At 38.4% G+C, this 24,737-nt stretch overlaps 1 protein-coding gene across 2 annotated transcripts; it reads left to right on the forward strand.

Moving 5' to 3' along the window:
- The first annotated feature begins 254 nt into the window (after window positions 1-254).
- Window positions 255-23,043, forward strand: LOC106085538 (protein rhomboid). 2 transcript variants are annotated; one of them, XM_013249839.2, is made up of 5 exons: window positions 255-346; window positions 754-1,066; window positions 11,506-11,867; window positions 21,873-22,215; window positions 22,273-23,043. In XM_013249839.2, exons 2-5 carry the CDS (start codon window positions 875-877, stop codon window positions 22,579-22,581), a joined length of 1,206 nt encoding a protein of 401 aa, XP_013105293.1. In that variant the 5' UTR covers window positions 255-346; window positions 754-874; the 3' UTR covers window positions 22,582-23,043. The 2 variants fall into 2 exon arrangements, with proteins under 2 accessions (XP_013105293.1, XP_013105291.1); XM_013249837.2 differs by lacking the exon at window positions 255-346 and adding an exon at window positions 404-648.
- Window positions 23,044-24,737: the final 1,694 nt, after the last annotated feature.

The raw sequence follows: 24,737 nt of genomic DNA on the forward strand, positions 1-24,737 counted from the left end.
AAGTAGTAGCAAACTCGAACTCAGAGTTGCAGTAAAAATCGATTTTGCAAGATAGTGACCTTAATTTGTTTTTTTTTTTTTTATTTTCATCAATACAATTACAATGACCACACATCATGGTGTACCGTGTAAACAATGCTTGAAATAAAACAGCAGAACTTTTTCATATTAGGCGATGACATACAATTGTAACCGATTACTCGTGATTTGCACTATATTAGACAAAATAAAATGAATATATCTTGTAGCAAGTATTCTTTTTTTGTTGATACGCGAGCAGTTGCTTTATTGTGATATTGTGAACGCGGAACGATTTGTCGAATTGTGGTGGCTTGTGGGAAAAAAAGTAAGCAATAAAAGTGTTTTTCAAGATAATTTTATAATTGCTAATATTTAAATATTGATATGTGAAAGCTTAAGCGAGTTGACACGCGGTGTGCTTTTTCGTCCTTCCGTTACGATTGTGACAGAGATTGGTTTGTGCAACATTTAGCCAAACAGCTGTCCGCTCGACATATAACATATAAAAAGCTAGTGGCATCCCTGTAATTAGTTTCATTGTACTCTTGGTAGAATAACTAGAAATAATGGAATGAAAATACATATGTGGTCAACTAAACAAATAATTCCAGCAGAAAATAACAAAAAGTGAATTTATTGTTGTGCTGTGCTTTCGAATTGAGAATAATAATTTAATTACTTGATAATTTCCATTTATCTTATCTCCATGTATTAATCTTCATATAAAAAAAGGCAAACAAAACATGTATTAACAACTATACGAAGTAGAGAGAAAATTATATTACAAGTGAAATCAACAAGAACGGAAAGCAAAACATTGTTTATTAATAAAAGTTTTTGTCCTGAATTGAGGATGGCTACCAAAACACAAAGACAACAAGAGCTGCAAGACGTGGAAAATGGTCTTTATCCACAACTACGCCCAGGACGGCCGCAGACAGCCCGCCAAGATACGGTTGACATGGAGGAGATTCCTTTACGAGAAAGGACACAAACCGATCCAGCATCTGAAGACAGACGTAAAGTCAAGGAAATATTTGACAGTGTAAGCATCAAGAGAACTCTTTATTAATATGCCATCATTTAATTATGGAAGTGTGGATACAATGGTGAAATGTCCACACAAACATAGAGCTCGTGTTATATATATAGGTATATTTCTATATTTCAACAAGTGAACTATCTGCGACCGACTCCATATTTATGTTTTTACAGTCAATGGTAACGTTCTTCATAAACATGTATGTATTGCATGTTTTGTGAATGTGTGTGGAGTCGGTGTTTTCCCCTTGTTTAAATGATTCATTGATGACAACGTACGTACGTACACAAGTTAGGGATGTCGATTGAGTTTATTTTGGGGAAGTTTTATGTACAAATACTTACTGCGCAAGACGTCTTGTGCAGGTTCCCAGATAAAATGATCTGTAGGGAAACAAGAAAAGCGTGATAAATTCGTCCAGTTCGAAACTTGGCAACCCTCTACATGGATTCTGCTAAAAGCTTAAATGAGCTTACTTGTACTTTACGTACCGAATTTTTTGCCAAACCAGTCAAAACTTTTAAGCTTTTAGTCATGATGTTACACCTATTTGGGCAATACTAACCATGGATGTTGGATGCCATAACAAAACACGATGTGCCAAATCTGCACGAGCAAAAGACGTCAAATCAGGTTATAGACCGATTTGGACCGTACATAACACGATTGTTGCAAGTCGTAACATAATAATAAGTTCAAAATTTCAGCCTAATCGGATAACATTTCGGCTTCTAGTGGTTTGGGATGTCAAATCGGGAGATAGGTTCATGTGAGAGCCATTAGAGCATAATTCTTACGTTTGCTAAAAAACGTAACAAAACAATATGTGCAAACGTCACGATTGCGGCTTCTAGGTGGTAAAGATGACAATTTAGGAGATCAGTTTATATGGGAGGTATATTAGGTTATACAAATCTTCTGGGGACTAAACAAGTAAGTCGAAGGAAAACTAATATCGTAGCTATATCCCATTCTGGACCGATATGGCCAACAGACAGACAGACGAACGTGCGGACTCATATGGCTATATCGACTTAGATTAAAGGATTCAAGGAATATATATATAATGTATGGGGTTGCACATCATATTTTGAAGTGTTACAAACAGAATAACTAGATTAGTTTACCCCCATCCAATGATGGGAGGTATGGAGCCGAAAACCTCAGTGAGAGGCCGGGCGTCACCGTCTCTTTCGCAAATACTGAGTGCCTTTCATGCTCGATATGAGAAGCCGAGTTATTAGCGCATTTAAACAACCAATGGTCACCCTGTTCCCACGGCGATCGGTCCTTTTGTCCTCAACGATCTTGCTCACCTACAGGAGGATAGCGAGGATCACCACCTCCACATGAAAATGTGGTTTAAGATTTTGCTTGGGGGACCAGGGACCGGTCCCCAACATTTCTTTTGCAGAAAGTATAGGCTTTTTTCTAAACTCGGTTTAGAGCTTTCGGAATACATTCATCCATACTTACAAAAATACTGCAGCATTTGGAACCTCTGACAGATGGGTCACTAAATTTTAAGAATCAATGCAATAAACAACTTGGCCAAATATCTTTAAAAAAATTTATATTTCAGTGTTATCCCCTCACTAATAAGGCGAGGTTATTTTCTATTAGAACATGAACTGCGATCCCTTTGCAGCCATTCCACTTGTAAAGCAATTCATAAATAAAAAAACAAATAACTGATGCAGACAGTAGTTTGCGGTAGACGAATGTCACCTCTAAAGCAAACATAAGTCATTAATGTGCATAGTTATTAATTTTTATTTTTAACAGCACTAAAATTTATAAGATATTTGTCTTGTAGTGCAGAAATCAATAAATAAACAAAATACATTAAACCAAATTATTTCCATTCGTTTTTTGTTGCAAATAATGAAATTTTAAACCCCTATTATTTCTTTATATCCATATACAAAGAACTGCCATTGTAAATCTAATTTAACTTCGCAATGAAGTCACAAAAGAACACAAAAAAGCTAAAGATTGTTTGCTTGCTGAATTTCACAAACTTTTTTAAATCAACACTATACCTTTTTAACGTTTCAAGCAGAAATAGAGAGCGAACCCATATCGAGCAGACCTTTACCGGTTTGGTTTTATGTATTTTTTACAGTTTTCTCACTCCCTAACACGCTAACCAGAAATGACAAGACCAAGAAGCAGCAAATTCTTAGATAAGAAAAAAAGTGTGAAAGTAACTGGATGACTGACGACAATGAAAACATCAACGCTATTCTAAGAGACCAAACTTTATCAAAAGTCCACACACATGCTGCCAGCTGACTAATGCCTGTAGTAGAAATTTAAAGTCAACAAACGACGTTGCCCACAGATAGGTGTCAAGTGCACAAGATAATGGAGTGAAAAAAGGTGTGGAATATGCTATGGTGGCTGTAGATCATTTTCTAAGCGGCGAAATATATTGTTGTGACGAAATGTTTATGTTTGACAAATGTACATATATATTGCGGTATTTCTAGGCTAAAACCAGTTAGGAGAGGCAAAAGTCGGACGGTGCCGACTGTATAATACCCTACACCTACCCTATAAGTACAAAGTGTTATATCTAATTGTGAACCAATTTTGATGGATATCGGCAGATATTTTCAGATGGGTTATTTAACAACCCGTATCGAACAAATATGTTCAAACTGCGGTTGACGAATGACAACATTATTGAAAATTACCCAAAATCTGACGAACATATATGTATATGGGAGCTGTATCTAAATCCGAACCGATTGCTCGACCAAACTCTTTAGATATTGTAGCAGACGTCGGGGAATGCGTTGTGCAATTTTTTTTTGTAAGATTGGTCAATAAATGCATTGCAGCTTGCAGTGGCTCTGGAAGTGAAAATCGGGTGATATTTGTATATATATGGGAGATATTTCTAAATCTGAACAGATTTCTATGAAATTCACCAGAAATATTAAGAGTCATAAGTCCTGCCAAGTTTTGAGGGAATCGGTTAACAAATAACCGCATTATTGCAATATCTCTCAAAATCGGACGAACATATATGTATATGGGAGCTATGTCTAAATCTGAATCAATTTCGAGCAAACTTTTTAGACATTGTGGTAATCGTCGAGCGAGAGAAAGCGTTGTGCAGGATTTTTGGAAGATTGGTCAGTAAATGCGCTTGTAGTGTCCCTTGGGGTGAAAATCGGGCGATATAGAAATATAATGTGGAGAGTCGAGAGAAAACCCTTCCTACCAAATTTTGAGAGAATTGGTTAACAAATGACCACATTATTGCAATATTAGACCAAATGGGACGAACATATATATGGGAGCTATATCCAAATCTGAACCGATTTCTTCCGATTTCAATAGGCTTCGTCTCTAGGCCGAAAAACATACAAGTTTAAAAATAAATGGTGTTGACTCAATGATTGCAGTTTGAAACTTTGTGCGCCTAAGAGCTTGGAGCTATCAAAACCCCGTTGACGAGGACTCTGCTCATGTTTAGTATGGACAATCAATATCAGCTGCGTGAAGATTACAGCGAGATGGGTTGTTGTTGTTGTAAGCACATTTGCATGAGGAGGTGGCGATCCTCGTCAAGCTTTAATAGGCGAGCAAGCTCGTTCCGGTTTATATGACCGATCACCGCGGGAACATGATGACCATTGGTTAGTTAAATGCGCCAATAACTCGCCTTGTCGTATCGAGCATCATAGGCACTCAATATTTAAGTTGGAGCCGGTGTCACTCAACCTCTCGCTGAGACTCTTCACCCGTATGGGGCATTCCAAGATTTTTGTGGAAACGAATAACACCACAAAGATAGGAGCTCAATGTTTCGGCCTGCGTGATGCTCATAGTTATCCCGTGTCGGGAGCGAGATGGGTACTCGCACTTAGTGTTGCCGAATAAGTTATTGTCGGCGTAAATTTTACCATTTTCATGTACTACTTTAAAGTATCGAAAAATTAGGAGTCACTGCTCGTCATTTTGTTTATTGCAGTATAACGACAGCTTAACCCACTGACATAACCTTCAGCTTAGTTTCCATTTACTTATCCAATTACTCATTTTTCGTTATTATTTTTCAATTGAGTGCTTGCTTTGTCATGCCGCAAATTGCCTAAGGAGTGCGTTCTATCTTTGCCGTTAAGAACAAATGCGTTTGCAGGTTTTCGGTGACTAGCTTCTGTGTCGATTTGGATGGTACGTTTTTCGACGTATTTATACGGCTGGGAACGTTTGCTTCGATGCCAATCTATATTGGCAGCCCAGAATAGATTGTACATCAAACACACTGTATGAATGCGAAAACTTGTAAGAGATTATTGACGAATAAGAAAAAAACTGATGTCGCCCAATTGTTATTGGTTCGATATTTCATAGCATGTTTTCATATTATCTATAAGAAATATTCCCATTTGCGGCTTTGAGTCGGAGTGGCTGTTGAATGTCGTCGAAATCAGTACAGATTTGTCAGCTCGTATCATTGCTGTTAGAAGTGACTAATACTATTAATGTGCATTAAGTTGCATTTTATCGCGCGCATCTGAATGTTCGCGCTGTTACACCACATGCTGAAAAAAGTGGTATTTTTAGATAACCGCACATTCACACTCCCATCACGGTGGTAGTTTGTGTGTGTTTTTATATTGACCGTAGTAATGCTTTATATTTGCGCTCATGATGTATGCCGAAAGGTTGTAATATAAGGTGGTATGAGATGGGATAAATAGATATTCTAATTTGGATATGCTTGTTTGCAACGCTGCGAAGAAGAAGAGCTAGGCCTATTGTCACGTGTACCGATCGTGTTAAAAACACTTCTTGATTCGAAATACGTCGGTTCGTTTTTTTCACTTATTCTTAGGCAGAGGTAGATGGAAATGGAAATACAATTTGCCCCTAACCATCCATTGAGGAACAGTGGCAAACTTCTCACATATCAATGAGTGCTGTCCGGTTCAAGTTTTATCTCAACGATAAGGGACCTTCATTTTATAGCCGATTTCGAACGGCCCGCCGCAGTGCGACACCTCTTTGGGGTGAAGTTTTTACATGGCTTCTATGCATGGCATTAGAAAAGGAAAACCACCACTGAAAATATTTTCTGACTAGGATTCGAACCCAGGCGTTTAACTTCATAGGCGGACATGCTAACCTCTGCGCTATGGTGAATGTAGGTAGAGCTCACATGTATAAATAATTTTCATCCGATATGAGCTGTTATTGCTAAAGTTTACAAAACTTAGCTCCGATCTGTAAAAAAATTGCATAGGCTGTTCTGTTTGATGTCGTCGATTAGAATCAGATAAGATTAAGATGAAGCACCAACTTGTAAATTTCATTTGATACGATCTTTGTAAATTTTGCGCGAAATGTTCTCATTGGAATTGGATCACATCTAGATGATGCATCGTTCGGGATTGAGTATGCACTCGAATTTGCTTAAAAGTAGTGTGTATACTTCGTAGGTTTAGTCTGCTCCTTCCGATTTTTGCCTTTTTTATACCCACTATCATAAGATGGGCGGGACTGGTATATATATATATATATATTCGTTTTGGTGACAGCTCATTTTATTGTTAAGAAACAACCAAGAACATTTGCTTTTGAGTTTTCATAAAGAAAACTATTCGTGTTGGAGATCAAATGTAATAGCGTGGTTTCGTTGAATTTGCCTCGATATAATACATTAATAAAAAATGAAATAAAAAATCCAAGCCACAGTGGCAATCAAATGGCTAAAGAAAAAATATTTCGTGAAAGTTGCAACCACATAAATTTAAAAACGAGCTTAAGTTAAAACCTTAAAAGTTCCAACAGGCACACAAACTTACACCAATGCGAGAAAAAGTTAGACTCGAACGGACAAAGGAGCTACTGCGCCTGCACGAACATGGTGATTTTCCAAACATCGTGTTCTCTGACGGAAAAAAAATTTCCAACTGAGCAGTTTGTAAACTCCCAAAATGATCGTGTTTACTCAAACGTCCACCCGAAGTAATTTCGCATCTCAAATGATGGTGGAGGCAGCTGTGGCCGCCGATGGCCGCCGATGGCCGCTGTCCATCGTTTACATCGAGCCACGCGTCAAAATAAATGCGACTTATTATCGGGAAAACATTTTGAAAGCTGCTTTGAAAACGTGGGCACGCAAACATTTCGGTCATTGACCATGGACTTACAAGCAAGACTCGGCGCCCTCACATAAAGCCCGCGTAAAGTAATAATGACTAAAAATCATGTTTCGCGCTGAAGAAAGCCATTGGACAAGAGCATGGGCAAAAATATAGGCAGATTACAACTTGTTTTTTGACCGACTCACAGCAATAGTCAAGCGAAAATGTGGTCATACAGTGCAAAAGTGAATGGTTTTTGCACAAATTTTTATTTTTGAATAAATAAAAAATATTAGTGTTGGCTACCCGTAGCCATTGTATTTATAACTCCTCCAGATATTGGTCTGTGGTCTTGGTCATATTGACAATTTAAGCCGATGTAGCCATATCCATTCATCCGTGTGCCCATCCGTTTGCGGAAATCACGATAGCTGTTTGTGTTGGTGAAAGTCGTTGGTGTCTGCAAATGGGCCAAATCGGTTCGTACTTGGATATAACCACACCATACAAAATGGTGTAATTATATAGTAGTAGCCTCCGTGGGAGTTAGATTCAAACACGGTGGGTCCGTGCAATAGGGTCTACAACGGATAAGCCAAAAGAAATGGGCAACGGCGGCCCTCGCAGATTTTCAGAAGATTTACCATCAAGAAAACATGGCGTAGAGGGTCACTGGCAGCCCCAGCACTAGGTACCGATGCGATGGCCCAATCCGCCATCCATCTAAAAATTACGATTACAGAAACATCAACAAGAACAGAACACGGTTTATGATTGAAACATGGAACGTCAGATCTGTCTCAGAAGCATCGAGACTACCAAGTCCAGGACGAGATGTCAAAACTACAACCTTGACATCCTCGGTTTAAGTGAAGTACGATGGCAGAAATCCGGAACTATGGATCTTCAAGATGGCCACCACTTCATTTTTTCAGGCAATGAAATCCATCGGATAAATGGGGTCGGTCTTTTACTTCCGCCGAAAGCAAAGCGAGCTCTTCTATCATACAATGTCACATCTGAAGGCATCATGATGGCAAGATTCAAAATTCCGCAAAATATCTATTGTTCAATGCTACGAGCCAACGAACCCGATGACGAAAACCCTAAGGATTAATTAATATAATTTGCTCATTTATTGGTCAAGTCGTTAGACCATATATGACTAAAACACTACAAAATTAATAATCCATAAAAGTTTTCTTAAAAATAAATCAAGAATTAAATACTACTCAAAACTTCTTCTATTCCCAACTCAACTCAGCTCTCTACCAAAAGGAGACATTAAACTTGTTATGAGGGAGGGATTTCAATGCCAGGGAGGGCAATAACTTGTTATGAGGGATTTCAATGACAAGGTGGGCAATGCAAGAACTTGGCAATACCAGGAATGACAATGGCGACAGATTTGTTGATTTCTCCGCAAGAAACCGGCACAATTTTCCCTAATAAAAAAATACATAAATATACTTGGGAATCACCAGATGGAAATACGCGTGATCAAATCGATCATGTACTTTTCAGCAAACTCTTTCTGGGTTCGCTGATGGATGTAAAAACTGAACGAGGAGCGTACATCGATAGTGATGTGAAAAGATCTCAAACAAAAAAACAAAGTTCAACTTCGTTCACCTAAAAAACCTGAAACCGCGCGCGAATGCGAAACAGCATTAACTGAGAAGCTACACCCGAAACGTCTACGCAACGCTCTGCTACGGCAAAATCAAGTGTAACAAAAACCGCAGCCAGGACTGAATATCGCGCCGCCGCCTCGCTGGCCAAACGCCTACTTCGCATAGATAAGCGAATATATTTTAATACGCTTGCAGAGCAAGCCGAAAATGCAACAAATATTGGAAACATGCGTGGCGTTTACAAGTCAATAGAACAAATGAGCGGCAACAGTATAAGACCAACGGCAATAATAAAAGATGAGGACGGATTGGAATTAACAACATCCGAATTATAGAATCAAAAACCCGGATCGGAATTTACAATACCCGAGCGATGGCAAGGTTTCTTCAGCTTTGAAGGACCGGCAACCGAGGACGCAAGCTCCGTTCTAGTCTGACTCACAAACGGCAAATGTGCCGGCCCTGATTACATACGTGCTGAACTGTTGTGGTATGGGGAACACTCCATAGCTCCATAGCGATCACCCCAATAATCAGAGAGGCCTGGGGTACAAACGCTATCCCCTCGGAATGGAAGAAAGTGATCACGATCACAAGCCCGAAGAATGGTGACCTAACCCAGTGTAAAAACTGGAGGGGGATTATATTGCTTAACCCAATAAATAATGTGATGACAGGTCTTCATCTGCAGCGTATTTCGCCTACACTTGACAGCATTTTGAAGAAGGGACAGGCAGGTTTTTGGCCAGGACGTTTTTGTGCCGATCACGTTAACTCCCTGCGTATAATCAATGAACAGTCTGCAGAGCTAAATACACACGCCTCTTACATATGTCTCTTTGCGCAACGCTTTAAGCACATAAAAGCGAAATTAGACCGATTGAATGAAAATGCTGGCAAAGTAAGCCTGAAGATAAAAATAGCAAAGACGAAATTGATGAGGATAGGAACATTTAATTTGTCACCACTCACTGTAAACGACCATGTCATTGAAGACGTTAACAACTTCTCCTATCTTGGCTGCAAAATAACAAAGGTCGGAGGATCGGAGGCAGACACACGCGTACGTATCAACAAGGCAAGAAGTGCCTTTCATAAACTGAACAAAGTATGGAGATGCAGTGACATCTCACATAATGCAAAAGTCAGAATCTTCAACAGTAGTGTGCAATCTATTTTATTATATGGCTGTACAACTTGGAGCTTGACACAAGCGACTATCCGGAAAATCCAACTTTATAAATCGCTGGCTGCGACAAATACTTCGAATTTTCTGGCCAAACCGTATTTCAAAAGTCGATGCAGAAATCCGCCTCCTTAAGGTTCAAGAGGCCTTCTTCTTCTTGAACCATAAGAAGGCCTAACCCATTTTGTACCACCGGTCGTGAAATCGACCATTTGCTCCATACCTCTCTTTTAAGATTGCACTAGGCGGGAACAAAATTGTCTAATACTAGTTAATTTTTAGACGGTTGGATAGACATTTGACATGTGAAGTACGTTTCAACACCCAACTCCCAACCACCCAATGACAACTATTGGCTGTAAAAGGGACGCTTATATTTTTGCCTGATTAGTATAAAATCAGTGTAAAAATTGTATAAAATTAAACATAAATTCCATCTATACGGACCAATTTCACTTCTTGGGTCCCTAGGTCTAACTTAATGGGGCGCTTAGGTGAGCAATTAAACTATGGTTTCGCCTTACTATTTACAGTAATTTCAGCACAAAAGGCTATTTTTTATGAGATGAGCAAAGTCTTTTATAAAATGCATTGTCTCTCGTATTCATTGCTTGGAATATTAATGAATACAATGTAAAATGTCTTCATTCGATTATCGTCATTCCTCTAAGCACCACAACAAACTAAATTTTCGCTGTATATCCCCTTCTGGTAGGGTGTTTAAATGAAATTAAACCAAGATAATCTTACATTGTTGTTGCATGTATGTGAAAACATTTCCAAATATAGCTAAACAACAATTGCGTGTAACATATGTACTTTTTTAGAAATATAAAGATAAAAGTCGTTTTGTTTCAGTAGTTTGCCCAAACATGTCTATGCGTTTCATTAGTAAACGTTTTGTGGGGACTGCTTGTAGCTATTGACCAATAATATATTCACATTTTATACATACATGCGTCTACTGTTGATTAGAAAAATATTCAGCTAATGGTTTTGGGGTGAATTGATCGGCCTAAGCGGCGTGCCGCTTATGGACACCTCTTTGTAGAGAAGTGTGACATGGCTGAATATCTCACAAATGCCGTCAGCATTATAAGGGGACAACCTCCGCTGACAATTGTATTTCTCATGTGCAGGATTTGAAAAAACTTTCATTTCAATGAGTGATGTTCGGTTAACAGTCCTTTACATCAGCCTCTACATCATTCTCTTCTTTATTTTTTCACAACATTGCATTTTTTTTTTCTAAATTATTTATTTTGTATCAATTTTTTTTTGCGCCTGAGCTAAAAACTCAGGACAAATAAATGCATAAATGTATGGGGGTAATAATAAAACCAATCCACGTCATAGCCATGGAAAAACACATACGTTGCGCATATGTTAATGTGAATTTATCCAGCTCATTAAACTTTTAGAAAAGGAATGGAGCTCATCCATTTCATTTCTGAGTATCAACTTTGATTTTGTATTTTAATTTTCCATACGTTTGTTTTTATGGTTTCTTTCTTCCAGCACGATACCGATTGTGATGGTCAAATTAGCATTCACGAATTGAAGACACTCATAGAATCTGGCCTATGCCGTGACATACCACCTCATGTAGCCCAGCAGATTCTGAAATTGTCCGATGATGACAATAATGGAATTTTGGATTTTGAAGAGTTCTACAACATGTCTAAGCGTCACAAATGGATGATACGAAATTTGTTGACCTCATACTGCCGCATGATTGTGCCACCACCGAAGCCTTTGGAAGGCGATCAATTAGATGGAGCATATGAAAAGCAAATGTCCATTTGTCCACCTCCGCTGACAATGGTTATATTCTCGTTAATCGAGATTATCATGTTTCTCATCGATGTTATACATTTTCAGTAAGTTTGTTTTTTTTTTTTGTTGTTAATACATTTGCGTTTAAGGTCGCTCCGAGGGGGCAATTAGTAATGGGTTTTTTTATTGAAGTTGTAAATGTTGTGTATTGAAATTACTAAAATATGCCGGTATGGGGTACGTTCTGTATAAAATATTAAAGTTGAGATGTTGTATGAAATTGCTTTCCAGAGGTCGAAATATTTAAGAACTGTATATATTAGCGGCCTTATTCACAAAAAAGGTTTATTTGACAGATCTATAAAGGAAATCTGTCAAATAAACCTGTAACTGCCTGTTTCACTAACTTTGTGTCACCCATGTGAGAAACTCGACTCACTCATCACAACATCTGTTTTTTCTTTATGAAATCAGCTGGTTTTGACATAAGAGCGAATGAAAACCGTTCGTTTTCAGCGACACAAAGCTAGTGAAACAGGCAGTACGTTTTGTGAATACCGACGTAGAAATATTTTTTATTAGGGAGCTATTTTTTAAACATTTTGGGTTAATTTAATTTATGATGGGGATTTTTCATTAGGGGTTATTTGGTAGCGACGAAATCTTTTATTAATAGAAAACGGTCATAACATCCAATGCGCCTTATGACCGCTGTATGGGCGGTCTTAACGCCCAATTTCATTTTGGGCTTTATGACCGCGGTATATGTGGGCGTAACACCGAAAATTGAAATTGATTTATGTGTATACTGGTGTTATCAAGGCCACCGTAGCGCAGAGGTTAGCATGTCCGCCTATGACGCTGAACGCCTGGGTTCGAATCCTGGCGAGAACACCAGAAAAAATTTTCAACGGTGGTTTTCCCCTCCTAATGCTGGCAACATTTATGAGGTACTATGCCATGCAAAACTTCTCTCCAAGGAGGTGTCGCACTGTGGCACGCCGTTCGGACTCGGCTTTAAAAAGGAGGCCCCTTATCATTGAGCTTAAACTTGAATTGGACTGCACTCATTGATATATGAGAAGTTTTCCCCTGTTCCTTAGTGGAATGTTCATGGGCAAAATTTGCATTTGCTGTTATCAAGGCGTATTTATAAGGTGGACACATCAGCACAGCTGATGTAACTCCTAATGTCAATACAATTTTGAATTCACCTTACAAAAACAATACATAAATGTAAGGTTCAGAACAAAAATTTTATAAATCTGTTTTTTTTTGCTGTTGTGCTGGTTGTTAGCAAGGCGTATAGACTAAGATGGCCGGATCAGCACAGCTGATGGAACTTGATATGTCAAATCAAATTCGCCTTATAAAAATTTCAACTTAAAAATAAATTAGATTTTTGTATTTGCTGCTGTTTTGCTTCTTAAACGAAGGTCAGGCGAACTTAGGTTCATTGCGTCGACATTTACGGGAGTGCAATGCCAGACATTAGAATGAAGAAGATAATGAGCCAATATGCATGACAATAATGGGGGGCAATCCCATGGCAACCGGTTGTACGTACCGGATTGACCCGATGGAGTCCTCCATCGGCAATGGCTGCCAGTGTACCTCAGTGTACAACACACTGCTACAACAACAACAATAATGGGGGCAAGGCGGGTTTGGGAAGTTCCCTCCAATCTGCCATTTCAAGCCCCTATTGCAGTCAAAATGGCGAAAGGACTATGTGCCACAATAGGTGCTCAACCGTCTATAATGCGTAAGTCCGCCATGTATTCCACGAGACGTCAAAGTCCTGACATTGCAATGGCTTGTCGCGACCCCTTAAAGTAGTGAGAGCGGTAGCTCCACCCTATCTAGGAGAGATTCCCTGAACACACCAAGTTACACCTTGCTTCAAAATAAATATTTTATAAATTGATTTTTGTGTTTGCTGCTGTTTTGGTCTTAAATTTAGGTTCATTGCGTCGCTCTGGAAAAAGATTCAAAAAGCGCTGAAGAACAACGTTGAAGACAACATCTACGGCAGAACAATGCCAGACATTAGAATAAAGAGCATAAGGAGCCAATAATGGGGGTCAAGTGGGTTGGAGAAGTTCCCTCCAATCTGACATTTCAAACCCCTATTGCAGTCAAAAAAGACGAAAGGACTATGTGCCTGAAAATAATTCAGTTACAAACTACCCCCGCAATTTCAAGCAGTGTCACAATAGGTGCTCAACCGTTTATAATGCGTAAGTCCTCCATGTGTCTAGCGAGACGTCAAAGTCATGACATTGCGATGGCTTGTCAGGACCCTTTTCAGTAGAGAGAGCGGTATCCCCACCCCATCCACGAAAGGTTCCCTAAACACACCAAGTTACCTCATATTGGTGTACAACAATAACATTATCTTTTGGGGGATTACATCAAGCCCATTGGCCAATCTTGGCAGCATTCTATATACACTCTTAACGGCTACACACCAAAATGAAAACGTCATTCTCGTATCCAACAAACTTTCACCATTTCCATTTCAAATGATATAAAAATCCCACAAATATCCAAGGGCCTGAAAGAGCGGTACAAGAACCGTCCTTGTATTGAGCTCTAGTCACAATATTCCTTGTTTGTTTTTTCTTGCTTGACAGTCAAGAATTAATAAACTCCTTTCTTCTTGCTCTGATTGGTGAAGCAAATTTTGCGAAAATTTTTATAATGTCACGGCGAATCGAATTTTTTCGCCATGTTTACAAATGTTGACATATCAAGTTCCCACAAAAGTTGTTTTGTTGTAGCAATTCGCCGAAGCGGCCACCTTATAAATACGCCTTGGATTGGTCGAAACAAATTTGCCGAAAATTTTAAATATCGCGGCGAATCGAATTTTCTTCGCCCCGTTTACAAATTTTGACATATCAAGTTCCCCAAAAAAGATGCTTTGTTGTACCAATTCGCCGAAGCTGCCACTTTATAAATACGCCTTGTTTGTTGGGTTATATAAGTTTGAATGGCCCCCGTCCAGCAACCTAAATCGCTATCCTCTTCACTTTAGGTCCATTGTGATGCCTTAGAAAAAATGGGAGCTAATCGGACTGACAAAATCCCCTCCTATCTGCCATATACATAATAAAGAACGGCGAGTGGACTATGTGGTTGTAGAGAATTCAGACATAGAAGAATGTGTTCACCGTAAACATTTGCCTTCTCACCGAAATTGCAGGCCATTAGCCATCGCCCAACTAAACAGCATTATTTATGTATGCACCCTGAAACACGTATCTTATAGTACAGGATAACGCCAACCTCGTAGGCAACAACTTTCGCCCACTGCTCTTGAAACACCTGAAAGTCCCAATGAAAACTATATGTTATCTCCCTTAGGAGATAAAGCCTCTCCTTGTTGTGTCTAGGCATAATCTTGCTATTTAAGGCATATATGTGACACGTGATATGTAGTCCCTGGTTAGAATTGTCTCGATTGCAATTACTCTTGCCTGTCGTGGGAAGTTAAAGGATGTAACCTCTACCCTTTCCTCGTGAAATAAATATGTCTCAGGCGCTGCTTATTCATAATTCCTAACCGTTTGATTTCCCATTACTTTCGTACTATTGTCATCTTGGTGATGAGCATTTGGGAGCGGATGGCGTTTGTGTACATATTTCAATTTGTTATTTTTTTTTTTTAATTGACACTTAAAATTAAATTTACATCTAGTTCTGATTGGTTGAAACAAATTTGCCGAAAATTTAAAATGTCACTGCGAATCGAATTTTATTCGCCTTGTTTACAAATTTTGACATATCGAGTTCCCAAAAAGAAAAAATATTTTTGCGATCTGTGCTTATATGTTATAGGAAATATTTAAGTTAAAGTAGCGTATGCCAAAACTGAAAAAATATGGTTTCCATGGGCTAGAACTTACGGGATTCTAGTATCTTTTTCATAAATTACTATGTTGTATTGTGATGATTTTGCGGTATCAATAATCTGCGTTGACCTGCAACAGATATTGCACAAGAAAGGAGACAAAACGGAATGTGCCAACTACAGAGGAATAAGTCTCCTCCCCATCGCATACAAGATACTCTCGAGCGTACTGTTTGAAAGATTAAAAGCTAAAGTCAATGAGATAATTGGGCCCTAAGAAGAACAAATCAACACCTACCATCTCTTTGTTGACTACAAAGCCGCCTTCGATACTCCTTTACGTTCAAAGGTATTTCAAGTCATGTCTTGAGTTTGGTATCCCTGTAAAATTAATAAGACTCTGCAGGATGACACACATACGCGGTCCTCAGTAAGAATAGGAAAGAATCTCTCCGAACCATTTAATACCAAACGAGGTTTCAGACAAGGAGACAGCTTATCGTGTGATCTCTTTAATATCCTGTTGGAGAAGATTATACGAGATGCAGATGTGAATAGATATGGTACACTAATCACAAGAGAACACATGCTACTCGCCTATGCCGACGACATCGATATCACCGGAAGTAGTAACTGCAGCCTTTGAAAGAACCGAAAAAGAGTCAGTTGAAAGTGGGACTGGCAGTAAGTGGAGATAAGACCAAATGGATGGTTTCAACTCCCAAAAAGCCTTGCACAACCGACCAGATAAAGAAAATTGAGAAAGTTGGGAATCATAGTTCAGTAACTTTATCTACCTCGGCACCGCCGTAACCGAAATGAATGACACCAGATGCTACTTTGGATTAAGTAAGCAGTTTAAAAACAAGACCACCTCTCGACAGACGAAGCTTACACTATACAAGGCACTGATAAAATATATGGACCAGTTTGCGTTAATGGAGAATATAGGCGACGTATGAACCACGAGCTGGCTGAGCTGTATGACGACGATAGCATAGTTATACACATTAAAATACAACGGCTGCGTTGGCTAGGTCATGTTGTCAGAATGGATGAAGAAGTTCCAGCAAAGAAGTCTTTTGAAGACAAACACGGTGGTACACACAAACCGGGAAGACCAAAAACCCGATGGAAAGATTGATTTGTGGGAGACACCTCGAAACTTGTTGTCAGAGATTGTAGAATGAGCGCAGAATATCGAGGCGCTTGGAACGCTATTCTACGTTCGGCTAGTGGAACAAATATTCTTTCATAGCCAATTAAAGCAAAGCAAAACCTGGTAAATATGTCATGGATTCTACCTTGAGTGGCAAATGCCGTTGAAATGTCAAAGTGGTTTTAAAAATTAACTTTGTTTTGCAACCTATTTTCTACAAATATGTTTTATATTTGTATTTTTATCATTGTAACACTATTGTGTTGCTTATGTGTGGAATAACGGATCAACAACTTTTTAAGATATTAGAAAAATATCACAACTGTGCTGTTTAGCCTTCGGCATATAGATTTACTGAAAAATCAAGACAAAAATAAGAAAATTATACTCTGCTATTCGCATGACTTCACCTCGTTAGTGCATCCTGGTCGCCACAGAAAAATAGTTGTGAAGAATGCAACATGGCGACAAACATCGATTTATAATTTTGGGCGAACCATTTTTGGCTAATAAAGTACATTTGTGCAGTAATTAATCGTTTTTAATTTCAAATAACTTTATTTCATGTTACAAAAAATCGCAAATTTGCCCATGAACATTTCACTCTACACTAACAGGACAAAATTTTATTCACTTATTCAAGCATACATTATGTAAATCATTTAAATAACTTCAACATCTTCCAATAAACTTATTCTTAAATTTTTGACTTATTAAATATCCGTATCTCGATTAATTGAGCCAATCGGGTAAGCATCATCCCACAAATTCTGGGCGCTCAACCGAAATAGAAAAAGTGATGAGATTTAAGTGAACATTGAAGTTATATTGTAGCCGTTGAGTGAAGCAGACGTGTTTTTATTCCGCTCCTCAAAGAAAAAATAAATATATATTCGTATCTCGGAATAGGTACTACCTATTAAGAAAAAAATTTTATAGCATTTTGGAGTAGGCTAGAAATGAACTTCAAAGATTCAACATCTGCGGTGGTGGCGTCGTACCGTAGCATGTTGTCTTCCCCTCCTATAGGTGTGAGTGCCTTGGCACCTGTAGTCGGGAGTAATGCTTCAAGCGCACTACTAGTCGTCAGACTAATTAATGAGGAAGAGACGGATAAACCATAGGGATGCACAGTTCGTCCCCAGCCTTTAAGTAAAGGTGGTGTTTCTGACTCGGATTCAGACAGCGACTGTGCCAATGAAACAGTCATCGCAGCCGAATCGAGAGATGAGGGCATCGGAATGACAGCAGAAGTGAGCGATGGCTTTGCTAAGCTCGCAAGCAGATCGAGAAAGCGATCCGGTGCACGACGAAGGAGACAGAGGAGTATATACCGGCAGCGTAATCGGGCAGTGCAGGATGCTGGAAGGGATATAACTGACATTCCAAGCACTTCCACAGAAGCTGAATATCACGAAGAGCATAACACTACTAAAATATTGAAGAGGAAAAAGAGCTCCACGCTTTCAAGTACTCTGGGAAAATCAAGCTAGCCATCCCGCAATGGAGACTCCAGACAGTGCCCTGCGAAGGTAGACAAAATTGGAACAGGAACGAAGGAAGCGTGCACGGCCCCTGAGTTTTCATGGAGGACTGTAACTTCCAATAGGAGGCCACAGCCATCACGGATGGGGAAGATGGTCGCTGGGAATATTGCATTTGTTTGGGAAAAATGTCGGCTCTCAGACTATAAGTTTATATAAAAGATGATTTTTAAGAGCTATAGGAAAGTTTTCCAAAAAAAAAAAAATACACACGAAATTGTGCATGAAATCCTAATTTTTAACCGTTAGTACGGTCCACATTATTTAATGTTTGAAGTTTATTTCAAGCAAATGTTGACTTTGACTACGCCTCAATTGGTCCATCCGCTTAGTCCAATTTTGGCATACTCTTTCCAACATTTCGGCCGGTATCTCACGAATAAATTCTTGAATGTTGTCTTCTAATTCATCAATTGAAGCTAGCTTGTCTGTATAGACATATGCTTCAACATAGCCCCACAGAAAATGGTTTAAAAGGCGTTAAATCGCACGATCTAGGCGTCCAATTGACCGGTCCCGAACGTGAAATAAAATGTTCACCCAACTCGCCTCTCAATAAGTCCATTGTTACGCCAAATGTCATGCAAGTCAAGCTCCTGCATTTTGAGCAAAAACAAGTTGGATATCATCTCACGGTAGCGCTTACCATTCACAGTTACGTTACGATTCGCATCATTTTTGGAGAAGTAGGTCAAATGATGCCACAAGCCCATAAATCGCACCAAATTGTGACTTTTTCTGGATGCATTGGTAGCTCTTGCAATGCTTCTGGCTGATCTTCACTCCAAAATCGACAATTCTGCTTACTTACGTACCCATTGAGCTAAAAATGAATTTCGTCTATAGTGACATTCTTAACAGAGCACGCATTTTGATAAAAAAAAAATTAAATAATTTGCAAGCGTTGTTCGTTTGTAAGACGATTCATGGTTAAATTATAGACCGCAACTGAAGATGTTTGACAGTAGAAGAAAACACGAAACGTGCGTGAGCTGTTTTAACCAGTGTTGCCAAAAAGATAATAGTTAAAAAATTACCCTTTAGTATGTTGCAAGCCAAATTGAGAGATAGTTTTATATGGGAGCTATATCAGGTTAAGGACCGATTCAAACCATAATTGCCACACATATTGGATTTCATACGAGAACTCGTTGTGCAAAATGTCAGCCTAATCATATCAGGTTATGCAATGATTCAGAACATACATGGCACAGATGTTGGAGGAGATGCCATTGTGCAAAATTATAGCCAAATCAGATGATAATTGCGTTCATTAGGGACTCAAAAAGTCAAATCGATGGATCGGTTTATATGGGGGCTATAGCCAAATCTGAACCGATATAGTCCATTTGCACTCTCCAATGATCTACTTCAATAAGAATTAGCTTTGAAACATTTCAAGGGGCTAGCTCTATTTGTTCGACCGCATTCGTGATTTCGGTAGACAGACAAAACGACATGGCTAGATCTACTTTGAATATCAAGACGATCAAGAATATATACACAGATCCATATTTCGAGGTGTTGCAAATGGATTGAATAGATTTGTATACCCCTCATCCTGCGGTGGTATGTATTAAAGGTTAGGTTAGGTAGGAGTGGCAGTCCTTTACAGACTCACTTAGACAATCTTAAGCCCATTGTGATACCAGAGTAGCAACAGACCAAGGCTTCTGGCGGGAATCGGACCCACGACACCGGCAATGGTTATCCAAGCACGCTACCAACTCGGTTACCGGGTATGTATAAAAACAACTTTTAAAATTGAAAAATTGTTGCAACTTTCACAAAAAACCAAAAATGCTAAACAAATATTTTATGTTTTTCATGTTCTCAACCAAAAAAAAAATATTAGCAAAAAATAAATATACCCTCAACGCCACAAGTTTAGAGCCGCTTGATAAACCATTTGGCCCACAGTACGTTTGCCGGTTTATTTTTTTACTAAGCTTAAAAAACACCTAATCCAAGTTTTTCATAATCAGAAGGCATGCTTCTATCACTGGACAGTTCACTAATAGTTAAGTGACCAGGTGGAGGCATGTTAATATTTTTAGGAGTTAAACAGATGATGATACCTTGTACGGTACGGCAATTGCGACCAATTATAAATTGAAACGAAAACAAAAACCATTGAGAAAATTTTCTATTAAAATTATACATTTACAAAATTTATTAATTACGCTACAAAAAACTGGAAAATATGAACAATACCAAGGCGTATTTATAAGGTGGCCGCATCGGCGAATTGCTACAACAAATCATCTTTTTTGGGAACTTTATACGTCAAAATTTGTATACAGGGCGAAGAAAATTCGATTCGCCGTGACATTTAAAATTTACGGCAAATTCGCTTCAACTAATTAAAGGAAGAAGAAAGGAGTTTATAAATAGTTGAGTGTCAAGTAAGAAAATACAAATTTAAAATAAAAAATTCCCATTACCTCCAAAAAACCATCAAGGTGGCAGGTTTAAATAGTTTTAACTAGGTTATTGTAGCGAGAAAAGTGCAGACCAGGGTAATTCTGACTCAATTCCAATTGGGCTGGGATTGTTTCCAACTTCATAAGCGTGTGTTTCGATTGTAACTAGATACCACATATCACATGTGTCAAATGCATGAATCTCTGGTGGACATAAGAATTCCTCCTGAATTGAGTTCATACTATTTTGATGGGCAAGATCAAGATCACCACAAGCACGGTTTTTGTAGCCCTTTTTGAGGCTCTTGCAATGTCAGGACTTTGACGTCGCGCTGGACACATGACGGACTTACACATGATTTATGGGGATGAGGAGGAGTTATAGACGGTTGATCACCTATTGTGACACTGCCCCGAAATTGCGGGGGTAGACGCATGACTATGGGTAGATGAACACAATTTTCCTGTCTAAATTATTTCAAGAGCATAGTCCTCTCGCCATTCTTGACTGCAATAGGGCTTAAAATGGCAGCTAGGGGGGAACTTCTCCAGCCCGCCTGGCTTCCATTATTGTCATGCATGTTGGCTCCTTATTTTCTTTAATCTAATATCTGGCATTGTACTGCCGTAAATTTTGTCTGTGTTATTTGGCGCTTTTTGAATCTTTTTCGGAGCGACACAATGCACCTAGTTCCCTGAGTGAAGCTGATAGCAATAAAGTTTGTTAGACGCGTACCATTATATAACCTAATTTTAAGAACCATAACAGCAGCAAGCACAAAAATCAATATAGAGCATATATATATTTTGAAGTCTACATTTTAATAAGGCGAATTAAAAAATTAATTGACTTATCAAGTTCCATCAGCTGTGCTGATATGGTCACCTTATTAAATACATCTTGCATATATTCACAAAATTATATTGATTGGTTTTATTCGACCTTTTTTTTAACTTTTTAATGAATAATTAACCTCGAGGTTAATTTTGTTTTTATTATTTATTTTGTGTTACAATACTTCGATTTCCTTCGGTCGGCATGATCAGGGTAGACACTAAGCAATAAATACAATCACACATACTTCACATGTATAGTGAAAAATTTAACAATATTTGTATTCTTCCAGAGATGATCCCGACAATAATCGCCGTATTGGCGAAAGTACAAATGGTCCTGCCGCAACATTGTTCATTTACAATCCATACAAGCGCTACGAATCTTGGCGTTTCGTCACCTATATGTTTGTCCATGTAGGCCTAATGCATCTTTTTATGAACCTCATCATTCAAATCTTCCTGGGCGTAGCTTTAGAATTGGTGCATCATTGGTGGCGGGTGACTTTGGTGTATTTAGCAGGTGTCGTGGCTGGCTCCATGGGCACATCTCTGACAAGTCCACGCATATTTTTGGCAGGGGCATCGGGTGGAGTTTATGCACTTATAACGGCACACATTGCCACTATAATTATGGTGAGCTGGTACTGAAGAAGTTTGTGTTACAAATATTTAAAATTGTTTGTTTTACAGAATTGGAACGAAATGGAATATGCCATTGTTCAGCTTTTTGTCTTTCTCATATTCTGTTTCACCGATTTGGGAACTTCCATTTATCGCCATCTTACCGATCAACATGACCAAATTGGTTATATGGCTCATTTGTCTGGTGCTGTTGCTGGCCTTCTAGTGGGTTTCGGGGTTCTTCGAAATTTAGAAGTACGTCGATGGGAACGTATTTTGTGGTGGATTGCAGTTATATTTTTCTTTGCTTTGATGATGACCGGAACTCTAATACATTTCTTTTTACCCGATTATTTTCCGAGACAAGAATACCACTAAGTTAAGCAGTGAAAAAACGCACAATTTACTTATAAAACAACAAACAAAAAATAACACAAAATGTATGTGTTTATTTGTTTAATTGCCTTTAAAATGATAACAAACAAATTTCTATATTTATATATATACACATATATATTTGTACTAGCATTTACTTAATACTTAATTTAAAAAATGTATTTTGATATTCATATTTATCTCCACATTAACTAAATATTTAAGTTAACCAACGTTCAAAAGCCAAAGTGCCTCTGGATCTAACAACGAAATGACAAATTGCTTTTAAGATTTACGTTTAATTCCATGTAAGCTTAGTCAAAATTACAGCAACGCATTTTTCAATGTGCTATGCTTCTTACATATATATATATATTACCTATATCTGTCAGTGTTCCACAACTAATAAGACTTTTGTAAAGAAAATTTTGAAGAAAAAAATGTTTGCCTATTATCGTTACCGTATTTCCGCTTGTATTAGTAATTTACTTAAATTTATACTTTGTATTTTTTTGCGGAAAATCTATGATCTACCTGATCGTACTTTTGTTTGAATGAACTTGTATTTATGTTAAAAAATAAAGATATATTTTTGTATTTGTATAATGAGGTGTTAAGGTTTTTTTTCTTATATATTGTTGTTTTCAATCGATTATTTGTTTGCTGAGAAAGGGTTTCTTAATAGTCGAAAGCACGAGCTGATTTGAAAAAAGGTTCAAATGTAAGCGCGACTTTTGTGACAGGTGGGAGGGGAGGCACAACACAGGCAGTTAATCAATCCCATGGCAGCCGGTTGTGCGTACCGGATTAACCCGATGGAGTCCCTCTTAGGGAAAGGCCTGCAGCTTCAATGTACAACACACTGCCATAACAACAAGTAAAAAGGCGTTAAGTTCGGCCGGGCCGAACTTTGGATACCCACCACCTCGGGAATATATGTAAACCACCTTTCATAAAAATCCGGTGAAAATTGCATACCTTATGTCCCATAGCTGTTATATTGACATTTGTTCCGATTTGGACCAAATAGTAATAAGTACAAGTCATTATTCAATTGTGTATAACAATATACTGATCTTTTTAATAGCTATATCTAAAAATAAACCGATCTGAACCATATACAACATGGATGTTGAAAGCTTAACATAAATTTGTGTAAAAAAGCCTAACATAAATTTGTGTAAAATTTCAGTTAAATCGGATTATAAATGCGCCTTTTTTTGGGGCCAAGACTTTAAATCGAGATAGCGGTCTATATGGCAGCTATATGCAAATCTTGATCAATCTAGACCAAATTGCAGAAATATGTGGGGGGGCTTAACTCAACTCTCTGCCCCAAATTTCAGCAAAAACGGATAATAAATGTGGCTTTTATGGGCCTAAGACCCTAAATCGGAGGATCGGTCTATATGGCATCTATATCCAAATCTGGACCGATCTGGGCCAAATTGACGAAGGATGTCGAGGAGCCTTATGTAACTTACTGCCCCGAATTTTAGCGAAATTGGATAATAAATGTGGCTTTTATGGGTCTAAGACCTAAAATCGGAGGATCGGGCTATATGGCAGCTATATCCCAAACTGGAGCGATGTGGGCCAAATTGACGAAGGATGTCGAAGGGCCTAACACAACTCACTGTCTCAAATTTAAGCAAAATCGGATAATAAATGTGGATTTTATAGACCTGAGACCCAAAATCGGAGGATCCGTCTATATGGCAGCTATATCCAAATCTGAACCGATCTGAGCCAAATTGACGAAGGATGTCGAAGGGCCTAACACAACTCAATGTCCCAAATTTCAGCAAAATAGGATAATAAATGTGGCTTTTATGGCCCTAAGACCCTAAATCGGCGGATCGGTCTATATGGGAGCTATATCAAGATATAGTCCGATATAGCCCATCTTCGAACTTAACCTGCTTATGGACAAAAAAAAAATCTGTGCAAAATTTCAGCTCAATATCTCAATTTTTAAAGACTAACGTGATTTCAACAGACAGACGGACGGGCATGTCTAGATTGTCTTGGATTTTTACGCTGATCAAGAATATATATACTTTATATGGTCGGAAATGGATATTTCGATGTGTTGCAAACGGAATGACAAAATGAATATACCCCCATCGGTGGTGGGTATAAAAACAACTACTTCGTAG

The sequence above is a fragment of the Stomoxys calcitrans genome, chromosome 4 (assembly GCF_963082655.1).
Source record: "Stomoxys calcitrans chromosome 4, idStoCalc2.1, whole genome shotgun sequence".
NCBI lineage: Eukaryota > Metazoa > Arthropoda > Insecta > Diptera > Muscidae > Stomoxys > Stomoxys calcitrans.